At 35.6% G+C, this 12457-nt stretch overlaps 1 protein-coding gene across 3 annotated transcripts in view; it reads left to right on the plus strand.

Annotated features, from left to right (window-relative positions):
• Positions 1 to 12457, plus strand: part of PPP2R3A (protein phosphatase 2 regulatory subunit B''alpha) — a 147826-nt gene that overhangs the window by 91682 nt on the left and 43687 nt on the right. For all 3 annotated transcript variants that reach the window (XM_033132840.1, XM_033132839.1, XM_033132841.1), the window contains 3 exons: positions 815 to 971; positions 3431 to 3479; positions 3962 to 4051. In XM_033132840.1, the coding sequence (XP_032988731.1) occupies positions 815 to 971; positions 3431 to 3479; positions 3962 to 4051 (296 nt within the window). The remainder of the gene's footprint in view (positions 1 to 814; positions 972 to 3430; positions 3480 to 3961; positions 4052 to 12457) is intronic.

Consider the following 12457-nt stretch of genomic DNA (forward strand, 5'->3'; position numbering starts at 1 on the left):
ATAAAACTGAAAACAACAAAGGAACAAGACAAGCAAAGAAACAAAAACTCATAGGCACAGACAATAGTTCAGTGGTTACCAGAGGGTAAGGGGGGAGGAGGCTGGTAGATGAGGGTAAAAGGGATCTTTCTGAATCTTTCATTTCTGAAAATGCCTTCATTTATCTGCCCACTGATATGATAATTTTGGTGATTATAAGAATTCTGGTTTCAAAGTCATTGTTTCTGGTGGTTTCCTAGGGGTGCACAGTGAGTCAGGGGAGACTTAGGTTCACTTCCAGCTCAGGGCCCTGCAGCTTTACCCCCCATGTTTCTATGCAAGGCCACCACATGTCATCACAGTGGTGTACATAAGTCACATTTATGGTAAACTTCATTTCACCACAAAACCAAACCCTCTATGTGGATGCCCACTCTTCATAATAGAATAAATGCTCACTCTTTATAACTTTGAAAAGTTAAAAGCAATGTCAGTTATTGCCAGGTAATTAAGCCTATGGTCTAATTGTTCTGTGCTTGCTAGTTTGGGGACTTCTGGTAGGCCGTCCCGTTGGTGATGGTCCTTCCCTTTTCCTGCTTTTAAATCCTCCACAGCATTTAACCCTTTGCTAATCATATTACAGAACTTATAAATGCTTATAGATCGATCAGTTAATTAAAGGGAAGATGAGGGTGCCTATTAAAGTTCCTGGTTTGATACCAAAATCAAAAGTTTTAATTAAATTTAAAATAAAAATTTACTGGATTCTGTATAATGGCCAAAGTTGGGTTTTCATAATTTTAAAATAAATTTCCTTCTATTCATACCTTTTCAGACGTTAGCCCTTTTGGAAGAAGAGGAAGATATAAACCAAATCACAGATTACTTCTCCTATGAACATTTCTATGTTATTTATTGTAAATTCTGGGAACTAGATAGTGATCATGACCTGTACATCAGCCAGGCTGATTTGTCTCGATACAACGACCAGGGTGAGTATTTCTATGTTAAGACTTAACTACTTTGAAGAGGCAAGACTTACATAAGTTGTCCCCAAACATTATGGGGACTTCCCATTTCTTAAATTCTACACTTAATCAGGGCCAAGAATTTTTAAGTGGGAATGGGTGAAGATACTAATATTTTATTTAGAAGCCAAGTATAGGAGAAGGGGTTTGGAGGAAGTAAGCAATTAGAGTCTTAGTTTTGATGAACTTGCAGCCTTTATAGTGGTATTTATTTTCTGATGATGAATTGAATAATATCCACACTTATGAAAAGTTTATTTGAAAGAGAATGTGTATACACCTTTATAAACTTCTTATTTTATAGTATTTATACATAAGGATGAAAATAATATTTCCAACATGCCAGTGTTTTCAAAGACTCATAAAAACTTACTTTTTGGAATTTAGTTCCAGGAAAGATATTTTCTTTGCAGATGAATTTTGTGTGGTTTCTTTTGTCAGAAAACAAAATAGTACATATCACATGATATTACCCTTTTTGCTTCATTTTTGCCAGTAGTAAACTTAGAACCTGTTACCTGCTGGTTCAATATTTTTATCCAAGCACCAGGATACATTGATTCATTCTTCGCTCATAAAATTGTCCTTGTTCTATTCTTAAATGTCTTCTCAGGCACTGTTGATTTTTTTATATCAGCCTTTTTAGCCTTTTAGATGTAGCACAGTACAAATCTTAAATGCATTGAATTTCACTTCTACTATTTGGCATATTTGTGACTAGTACCTCTTAAGAAAAGTTTCATTCTATATGATGTTAAGTTTCATAGAACTTTCATATTTAAGAAACAGAGTTCTACCTCTCAAATTCTCAGGTGCCAACCAGGCACCAAGAGGAAATACTCAAATGTACTTATTTGATAAGCATTTTAGTACTATATCCGCTTTTCTTCAAGTATTCATGACCTTCCTGTCACCAAAATAGCAAAAAGATAGAGATAGGGGTATCAGGTCAGCCTTTTTACTATGCACCTTCTAATTGCCAGTGGCCAGATCATCTGTATAATATGAGCCAGCCTCTAGAGATCAAGCAAAACCCTATGAGATCTAAAGCACCCTCTCCGGCTGACATAACCATAATTCTCATTAAGTCCCCAAATGTTATATGTCCACACATAGCAGCTCATTAGAGGCATGTTAACGGGACGATGTCCAGAAAAGCCGGCAGCTAGGCCTGCATTATGACGCGGCCGCTGAAACTCCACATAACTGCCCACTCACCAGCCTATACTCAGTAGGAAAACATGATCTTCAGTGTTAGGAGGCTAAACCTTCCAAATCTAAAAAAGACTTTCAAAAAGACTTTAGCTTTGGAATTAAATGTCCTTGCCTTTCCTATACAACCTCTCTTTTTCTATCTACTACAAATTATTAACCCCACAAACCAACGCTCAGCAAAGGTGCTTACATAAGCTTTGGTGTATGGCCAGATATGGCTGTACTGATACCCAAATTCCCAACATTCTTTAGCCAAACTAATTTACCTTTATGTTGACTATATATTTAACTTTAGGCAGAAGTGTTAAGATGCTGATAGCTGCTAACTCTCTAAAGACCTTATCACTGGTTCTGCAGTTTTAGTGTTCATGTCACTGTCTGGGATACTTGTTAAAAGAACGATTTCCTCTCCTCACCACATCCCTAGGTCTGAGACCTACTGTCATCTTTTTTAAACTAATGCCTTTGGTTATTTTGAACCCACAATGAGGTACACTGCTATAGATTCTCTAAGATCTATCATCAAAAGCAACATACCACCTCAAGAGATAATTGTCTCTCGCACCTGAAACTAATATAAAATAATATTGAATGTCAACTGTAATTGAAAAAAAGAAAAAAATGTATAATTGTCTCTCTTTGAATAAAATTTACTGATGGAATTTCTAAAAATTCTACATCATCTTATATCCTGGACTTTTACAAAAGAGAATATAAGTTGTATGTTTATGGTATGTTTTGGTATGTTTTATAAAATTCCACTTGAAAGCATTCCTCGTTATTTTACTCTGCGTACCTTATATTAGGTGCTGATGATCACTTCCCCCTTGAACTGAATGCTAGGATAAACTTTGTCTTGTTTTAGAGGAAAACTTGTCTTATTTGATAACAAGAACAATACAACTTCTATACATTTTTGTCTTAGTTGTCAGGATATGCAGGAAGGAACTAACTTAGCCCTCAACTGTATTAATACGTCCCAGCTGTAAGGCACATCCATTTGACTGTTCTTTTCTAAAGATTAATTAATGGAGCCACCTCAAATTGTTACTTTCAAAAAGTATAAATTATATAAGAGTAAATATTTAACTGCTCCTCAGGGAAGATTGTTACGTTTTACTTGTAATTGCTGAAAATAAATTTGCCAGAAGTACTGACCTTATGGAGCATGTTTCTCACTCGCTCTGTACTTTCTTATTTATATTTAGCTTCGTCAAACAGGATTATTGAAAGGATATTCTCTGGGGCAGTAACAAGGTAAGAAAAAGCATCTGAATTTAAAAATGGACTACAAGTAAAACTATAAAAATCTCATGTTAGCAAGGCTTCCTGCATAAATTAACAGTGCTGTAAGTCAGATAATCACCTACAACATATGCAGTCATGGCTTCATACAAGACAGTAGTAATTCTTTAATATATGAGCATTGGTCCTTTAAATACAGGTAACAGTGTTTGATCCTGGTGATTATTTGCATTTAGATTAGAAACCTGGTATCTTTCTTCATATATACAAGTGCCTCTGGTTCCACCCCTTAGGCCTTTGAAAACAAGATAGACCATTGATGGGGTTGCCCTTTGTAAGGTTTCCAGCATTCTAATTTTTTTAAGGTTTAACTTACTTTCCAAAGGAAGATATTACTTTATTTCTTCGTCTATCATTCTACTAAATTTATCTGAGTAATTTCTTGGGAAACTTTAAAACCATGTGATGTTGTTTTGTTTTGTTTTTTTCCCCAGGGGAAAAACAGTACAGAAAGAAGGAAGAATGAGCTATGCAGATTTTGTTTGGTTTTTAATCTCTGAGGAAGACAAAAGGAACCCCACCAGGTAGGACTTCCAAGTTTCCTTTGCCAAGATGTTAATCATGTGAACAAAGCTTGAAAAAGTCATGATACACATCTAGTGAATGCCAACTCAACCTAAGGGTACCAAGATAGATTAGACTTAGTCTCTGCCTCTGGGACTGAATCCAGAGTCTCACAACTTATCAAGAAAAGTGCTATTACCCCCAGAAACAAAGGTGAAGTGACATGTGATCTGGCCCAAGGGATAAGTAGGACTGGTAAGCATTTATATGTAATGTGGGAATAGATAACTGTGAATTTTTGTTGGTTTATGATCTTCATGATTCAGTAGTGAATTGGAAGGGAAAGGAGAGCAAATTATGGATGAAGCCAGTATCACCCTGATACCAAAACCAGACAAACACATACAAGAAAATAAAACTGTAGACTAACATCTCTGGTGAAGATAAACCCAAAAATTATTCACAAAATACTAGCAAGTCAAAGTTCAACTTCTCAACTGTCAGGCCCCTCTTCTAGAATCAGCAGCTGTCCCAAGGAAAGATGATCTCAAACGCGAGGCTCCTCCTCTCTGGATTTCCTTCTATATCTGGGCGCCATAATTTTTCACCGCCCTGTTAATAGTTCAGTACCTTCCAACAGAATTTTTCCTCCAGATTTTCTTAGTGGGAGGGTTAAACCAAAACCCTTATTAGTTCATCATTACCAGAAGCAGAACCTTTCAGATCAACTTTTCATACCTTGAGCTCCATAACTGGATCTCTACTTAGAAAATTTTGCCAAAAGAGGTGTTTTGAGTCAAAAGCTTTCTTTTGTGCCCCTTTTCTGCCTTGCATGTTGCTTTTCTCCTGCCTAACAGCTAACATATTGTGGCTTTATTCTTTGTCAGGTAACAAGTGTTTTATCTGCTTCAATGGCTTATTTCGTCCTCATATCACTATGAGTTTAGGTATCAGTGGTCCCATTTTACAGTTAAGGAAACAAGCTCTGAGAGATTGCACACCCAGTAAGTGACCTAGATTGGATTGAAATCCAGGTCGGTATGACTCCAAATTCTGGGCTCTTTATCACTATAATGTATGGGCTATCATACAAGACAGCATGTTTGCATGTCTTATCTTCTTAACTAGCTAGGCTGTGGAATCCCTAAAAGAGAGTTCTGTTTTGAACTGAAATTCCTTATTGCCTAAGAGACTCAAAATTAGGCCAATCAGAAGAACATAACTCCTGATTTTGACTTATTTGTTTCCTTGGCTCCCACTGGCACCTACTAGCCACCCAGTGTGTTCACTCTCAGTGCTTCACATTGCTTTACTACAGCAGAATGTGAGCAAAAGACAGTGAAAACTACTTTTAAAGTAATGAAAATTTCTATACATGAAAACCAAACTCTTATTTAACAAAATGTAGTAGGCAACACTTTGCAATAATCAGGTTTGTGGCTTATGAAAGACATAGATGGAAAATTTGAGTTTCATGAAAGAAGTAATACACTCACTAAAGTGTGATGAGTGCTTCATAAAATATAGTAAGTCCTCACTTAACACTCTCAATAGATTCTGTGACTTTAAACGAAACAATGTGTAATGAAACCAGTTTTACCACAGGCTAATTGATATAAACAAGAGTTAATTTCCTACAGCATCTCATCAACATTGTAACAAAATGATGTTAAATGAAATGAAATTTTTCAAGGACTTGCTGTACTGCTTATAAAATTAGGATCCTGAGTCTTTCTTATGCCAGGTCCTGTCAGGGGTAGATAAGGAAAGTGTCTTTGGGTAGGATGTTTTTTGTGAACAGGCTCTTGCAACCCTCTCTTGGTATGTCATTTAACTACCCTTCTGTCCTGGGTGTTTTTTTTTTAATCACATCCTGCTTCTACCTTGGTCTTCTGACTAGGTGTCATCTCCAGCACTGATCTCATTCACCTTTATGTCTGAAGGCACTAGTCCAGTACCTTTGAAGGTAGTAGGTGCTAAAACATGTATGCTGAATATGCAAAGGAGTATACATTTAGTTACTTCCTTATGCAATAATGCAGTTTCCTATAACTTTCTTCTTCAATAGCTTACAGGAGTTTATATCAGGGGTGAGAAATCTCCAGTCCGAAACTTACTTTTATTCAGCCCAAGGATAACGGCAAGAGGTAATCTTGTTTATGTCTACGATTGTACAAATACAATTTCTCATGCATATAATTATGCTTTAAAATCAAGAACTGGTGACAAATATAGCCAAAATTCAACACTGGTTCTCTCTGGGTAGTAATTCCTTTTGTATGCTTTTCTGTTTTCCAATTTTCCTTCAGTGAATAGTCATTACTTCTAGACTCTGAGAAAAAAATGTTACCTTTGGTAAGAAAAAAAGAAAATCTGCACTGAGAAAATTTTAGAGAGTATCTTATTTCCAGTAAGAAAATTCTCTCTGAACGTGTCCTGTATGTGTTTAGCCATCCAGCCAGCCCTTGTTTCTAAACTTTCAGGAACAAATGACATACTGAGGTATATTGTTTTATTTTTTTAGCTCTAAGCCTAAAAACATATCTTTTGTATGTTGATCCTTTTTATGCTATTACTCACAGAATTACATCCGATTTATCTACCATATGATATTATTTCAGATATTTAAAGGCAGCTATCATGTGACTTTGGCAAATATTGAGGCAGTATTTTTATCTCTTTACATTCTAGCTTTCTCTCTTATGGGCTATTACAAAGAACTGAAGTGTATATGTTAGCTTTATTTATTGTATAGACTTGTATCTCAGTTCTTAATTGAAAATCAACTGACTTAAGTACTTTAGTTCATATTTCTTAGTAAAACAAGTTGCCTTTCACTTCAGTACTGTTAGGTCTTGTCAAAATAAAGAGTTGCTTTCTTCCTAATTCTAATTTTTATTATCTTAAGTAATAAGAAATTTCAAGGTACCAAGAGATCTTAGAGACCAGTTAAAGGACAGTCTCTTGTCCCCTTTTGTACTACTCAAAACATTACTACTAAAATAATAATGATGGTATAACAGCCACATGTTACCAAATTAATTATAGCCCTCTGCTCATGAGCTTTCTCTCCTCAATGGTTTTCTCACAATGAGAAAATGTTTCAAAGTTGGGCAGTATTTTGCCCCTTTTAAAACTTTCAGAGCAGATGTGATATGTCTGGACCTCACCAGAGCCAAACTCTATTACCTCATGTTCTTTGGATCCAATGAATGTCTCCTCTGATTTTTCATGGTAACATTAAATATCAAGCTGGTGCAATTTTAAAAATAGATTTTTTCGAAAGAGTTTTGCAAGTGTTAAAAGTTCAGTTAGTTGCAATAATATAAAATGTATCTTGCTGGATAAAAGTGCACACAGATCTCAGTGTGACTTACTTGAAAACAAGTAATAGTCACAACTATGATAGCAGAAATGAAAAAACAGAATGTTCAGAAGATAAAGCTAAGAAAACGTTCCAGAAAAAAAAAAAGCAATAGAAAATAGAGACAAGATATGAAAGTCAGAGAACCAGTCTAAAAAGCCCAACATAGCTGGAAATTGAAATGTGATTTAAGCCACTTATATAATTTTTAAATTAGTCCATAACAGAGTGATGTCAGCAAGATGGCACAATATAAGTTTCCATTGCTCATACCCTCACAGAAACACCAATTTAAACAACTATCCATGTGCAAAAATACCTTCTCAAGAGTGAAGGATTCCAGGTGAGAGACTGCAGCACCTGGGTGCAGCACAGAAATAAGAAAAGATGCGTTGAAAAAGGTAAAACGGGAAATCTCACATTACCCATGTAACCGCATCCCCTAAGCCCAAGCAGCTCAGCATGGAGAGAAACATCCTCCCCATGGGGAAGGAGAATGAAGCACGCATTTGGTCGAGGCTTGCGTCAAGCACCAGATCAGCTCCCAGGGCCCTGTGCTCAAGACCCAGTTTGATGGTCCCAGTCTCTAGGCTCACCAGGCCCTGCAACTCCAAACTCCAGGGGAATACTGCAAACCCATCCTCCAAAGTTGCCCAGCACCAGTACGGCTTCTGCAGCCCCAGGCTCACCCCAGTGCCAGACCAACCCCTTGAGCTTCAGGCTCCAGAGAACCCCCGTACACCTCAACACTATCCAGCCACCACAGACTCATGCTTCAGGCCTACCCTGGAAGACCCAAGCTTCAGGCACCATAGTCCCATCCCAGCACCAGGCCAGTCCCCACATTCAGGCTCAAAACCCACCTATTACCATGTCAGTCCCCATAAACCCAGGCACAGGGCCACTTACCTGCTGACCCAGGCCCCTGACTAGCTCACCGAAGGATTCCACACACAGACGCAACCAAACAGTCTGCTCAGAATCTCTGGACAGGTAGACTGGTGAAAGGCTTTCCCGCCAAAGCCAGTCTGTAAAGATATGGAGACACCAATGCAATACCACAAATAATCAGGGAAACATGATACCAATAGAGGTACAGAATAAATCACCAGTAACCAACCTTAAAGAAATTGAGACGTGGGAACTGCCTCACAAAAATTCAAAATAACAATCTTAAGGAACCTCAGTGAACTACAAAAGAACACAGACAACTAAGCAAAATCAAGGAAACAAAGTATGAGGAAAATGAGAAGTTCAACAAAGAGAAACCATAAAAACGAACCCAACACAAATTCTGGAACTAAAGAACATATGACTGCACTGAAAAAAATCCATAGAGAACTTCAACAGCAGACTCAATCAAGCAAAAGACAGAATCAATGAGCATAAGACTGGTCAACTGAAATGACCCAGACAGAGAAAAAAGAAAAAAAGAGTGAAAAAGAGTGCAAAAAGCCTACAGGACTTTATGGGTATATCATCAAAAGAAACAATATACACATTATGGGCGTCCCAAAAGGAGCAGAGAAAGACAAAGGGGCATAAAGTTTATTTAAAGAAATAATGACAGAAAACGTCTCTAATTGGGAGAAGGAATTGAACATCTAGATCCATGAAGCCCAAATACACAAAATATAAAGAGATCTTCACTAAGACACACTATAATCACATTGTCAATTGTCTTTTGAAAGCAGCAAGAGAAAACCAACTAATAACATACAAAGGGAACCCCTATAAGACTAGCAGTGAATTTCTTAGCAGATACCTTACAGACTTAGAAAGAGTGGCATGAAATATTGAAAGTGCTGAAAGAAAAAAACTGCCAACCAAGAATACTCTACCTTACAGGACTGTCTTTCAGAAGTAGAGAGATAAAGACTCCCAGACAAACAAAATCTGTGGGAGTTGATCATCAGTAGACCTGAAATGCTAAAGAGAGTTTTTCAAATTGAAAGAAAACTTTCATGCCAACTAACATGAAACGTAAAGTATAAAAGTGATTGTAAAGGTAAGAATATAGTCAAATTTAGAATATTCTAATACTATAATGGTGGTGTATAAATCACTTTTAATTCTGGTATAAAAGTTAAAAGACAAGAGTATTAAAAAACTATAACTACAATAATTTGATACTGGATTCACAAACTATAAGAGATTAATTGTGATACCAATAACAAAATGTAAGGGAAAAGAAGTTAAAGCATGGAGTTTTTGTATGCCATTAAAGTTAAATTGTTATAAACTTGAATTAGACTGTTATAACTATAAGATGTTTTAAGTAAGCCTTATGATAACCACAAACACAAAACCTGTAGTACACACACAACAAATAGAAAGAAATCAAAGTATACAACTCCAAAATATTATATGACAAAAGAAGACAGCAAGAAAGAAGTAACAGAACTACAAAACAGTCAAAGACCAATGAACAAAATGGTAATATTTAAGTCCTTACCTATAAATAATTACTTAGAATATTAATGGATCAAAGTCATCAATCAAAAGACAGAGTGGCTAAATTATTACAAACAAGATTCCTACAAGAGAATTATTTTAGCTTTAAGGACACACATAGGCTAACAGTGAAGGGATTTAAAAAGATAGTCCATGCAAATGGTAACCAAAAGAGAGTAGAGGTGGCATCACTTATATCAGACAAAATAGACTTTAAGTCAAAAACTGTCATCAGAAACAAAGAGTATATAACAATTGTAATAACATATACCCAATAGTTGAGCATCTAAATATATAAAGTGCATATTAACAGAACTGTGGGGGAAATTGACAGCAATATAGTAATAGTAGGAAACTTCAATAAACCACTTGCAACAATGGATAGATCATCTACATAGAAAATCAATAAGGAAACAGTGGATGTGAACAGCACTAAACATCAAATGGACCTAAGAGACATATATAGAACATTCCATACAACAGCAACAGGATAACACTTTCTTTTCAAGCACACAGGCATATACAAATCTCCAGGTAGATCATATGTCTGGACACAAAACAAGTCTTAATAAGTTAAGAAGATTGAATTATATCAAGTATCTTTTCCAACAACAGTGGTATGACACTAGAAATCAATAACAAGAGGAAAATTCATAAATATATATAAAGTAAAAACACTTTTGAACAACCAAGTAGTCGAAGAAATCAAAATGAAAATCAAAAAGTATCTTGAAACCAACGAAAATGGAAACACAAGATCCCAAAAGCTATGGGATGCAGTAAAAACAGTTCTACGAGGGAAATTTTTAGCATTAAATACCTACATTAAGAAAAACTCTCAAATAAACAACCTAATTTTATACCTCAAGGAACTAGAAGAACAGACTAAAGCTGAAGTTAGCAGAAGGAAGGATATAGAATAATAGAGATCAATCCAAAGAGATCAATTTTGGAAGAGAAATAAATAGAGACTAGAAAAATAATAGAAAAAATCAGTGAAATTAAGAGTTGTTTTTTTTTAAAAGATAAAATTGACAGACTTTTATCTAGACTAAGGAAAAAAGAGAAGACACAAATAAATTATAAGTGAAAAAATACAAAGGATCACAAGACTACTATGAATATTTATAGGGCAAAAAAAAATTGGATAGCCTACAAGAATGGATTAATTTCTGGAAAAATATAATCTACCAAGACTGAATCATAAAGAAATAGAAAAAATCTGAACAGACCAATAACAAGTAAGGAGATAGAATCAGTAATCAAAAACCTCCCCCAAAAGAAGAGCCAAAGATCTGATGGCTTCACAGGTGATTTCTACCAGTTAAATAAGAATTAATTCCAGTCCTTCTCAAACTCTTCCAAAAAATTAAAGAGGAGGGAACACTTCCACGTTTATTTTATACAGCTAGCATTACGCTTATACCAAAGCCAGACAAGGACACTACAAAAAAAGAAAATTACAGGCCAATATGCTTGATGAACATAGATACAGACATCTTCAACAAAATGCTAGCAAACTGAATTCAATGAATGGCACATTAAAAGGATCATACACCATGATCAAGTGGAGTTTATCCTTAGGATGCAAGAATGGTTCAGCACATGCAAATCAATAAATCCCATATACCACATTAACAATATGAAGGATAAAAATTGTATGATAAATTCAGTATTTGCTTTTGTTGCTTTTTCTTTTGGTGTCAGGTTAGAAAAATCATCGCCAAAGACCTATGTCAAGTACCTTATCACCTATTTTCTTCTAGGAATTTTATGGTTTCAGGTCTTACATTCAAGTCTTAAATCCATTTTGAGTTAATGTTTGTATATGGTGTAAGATACGGATCCAGCTTCATTCTTTGCATGTGGCTGTCCAGTTTTCCCAACACCATTTATTGAAGAGACTATCCTTTTCCCCATTGTATATATGCTTAGCTTCTTTGTCATAAGTCAATTGACCATATAGGACAGGGTGTATTTCTGGGCTCTCTATTCTGTTCTGTTGATTTATGTTTCTGTTTTTATGCCAATACCATACTGTTTTGATTATTAAGCTTTGTAGTGTATTTTGAAATTGGATAGCCTCCAGCCTTGTTCTTGCTTTGGCTTTTCACATTCTTTTGTGGTTTGCACAAATTTTAGGATTTTTTTTTTTCTATTTCTTTGGAAAATGCCTTTGGAATTTTGATGGGGATTGCATTGAATCCATAGATTGCTTTGGGTAGTATGGACATTCTAACAATATTAATTCTAACAGCCCATGAACATGAAATATCTTCCCATCTATGTGAATCTTCATTTTCTTCCATAACTGTTCTACAGTTTTCAGAGTACAGATCTTTTACCTCCTTAGCTAAATTCATTCCCAGGTGTTTCATTCTATTTTGGTGCAATTGTAAATGAGATTATTAATTTCTCTCTCTACTAGTTGTTAGTTATAGAAATGCAACAGATTTTTGTATATTGATTATGAATCCTGCAACTTTACTGAGCTCATTTATTAGTTCTGACAGTTTTTTGGTGGAGTCTTTAGGGTTTTCTGTATATAATAGCATGTCATCTGTAATTAATAATGTAACTTCTTCCTTTCCAATTTTGGTGCCTTTTC

The sequence above is a fragment of the Rhinolophus ferrumequinum genome, chromosome 17, assembly GCF_004115265.2.
Source record: "Rhinolophus ferrumequinum isolate MPI-CBG mRhiFer1 chromosome 17, mRhiFer1_v1.p, whole genome shotgun sequence".
Lineage (NCBI taxonomy): Eukaryota > Metazoa > Chordata > Mammalia > Chiroptera > Rhinolophidae > Rhinolophus > Rhinolophus ferrumequinum.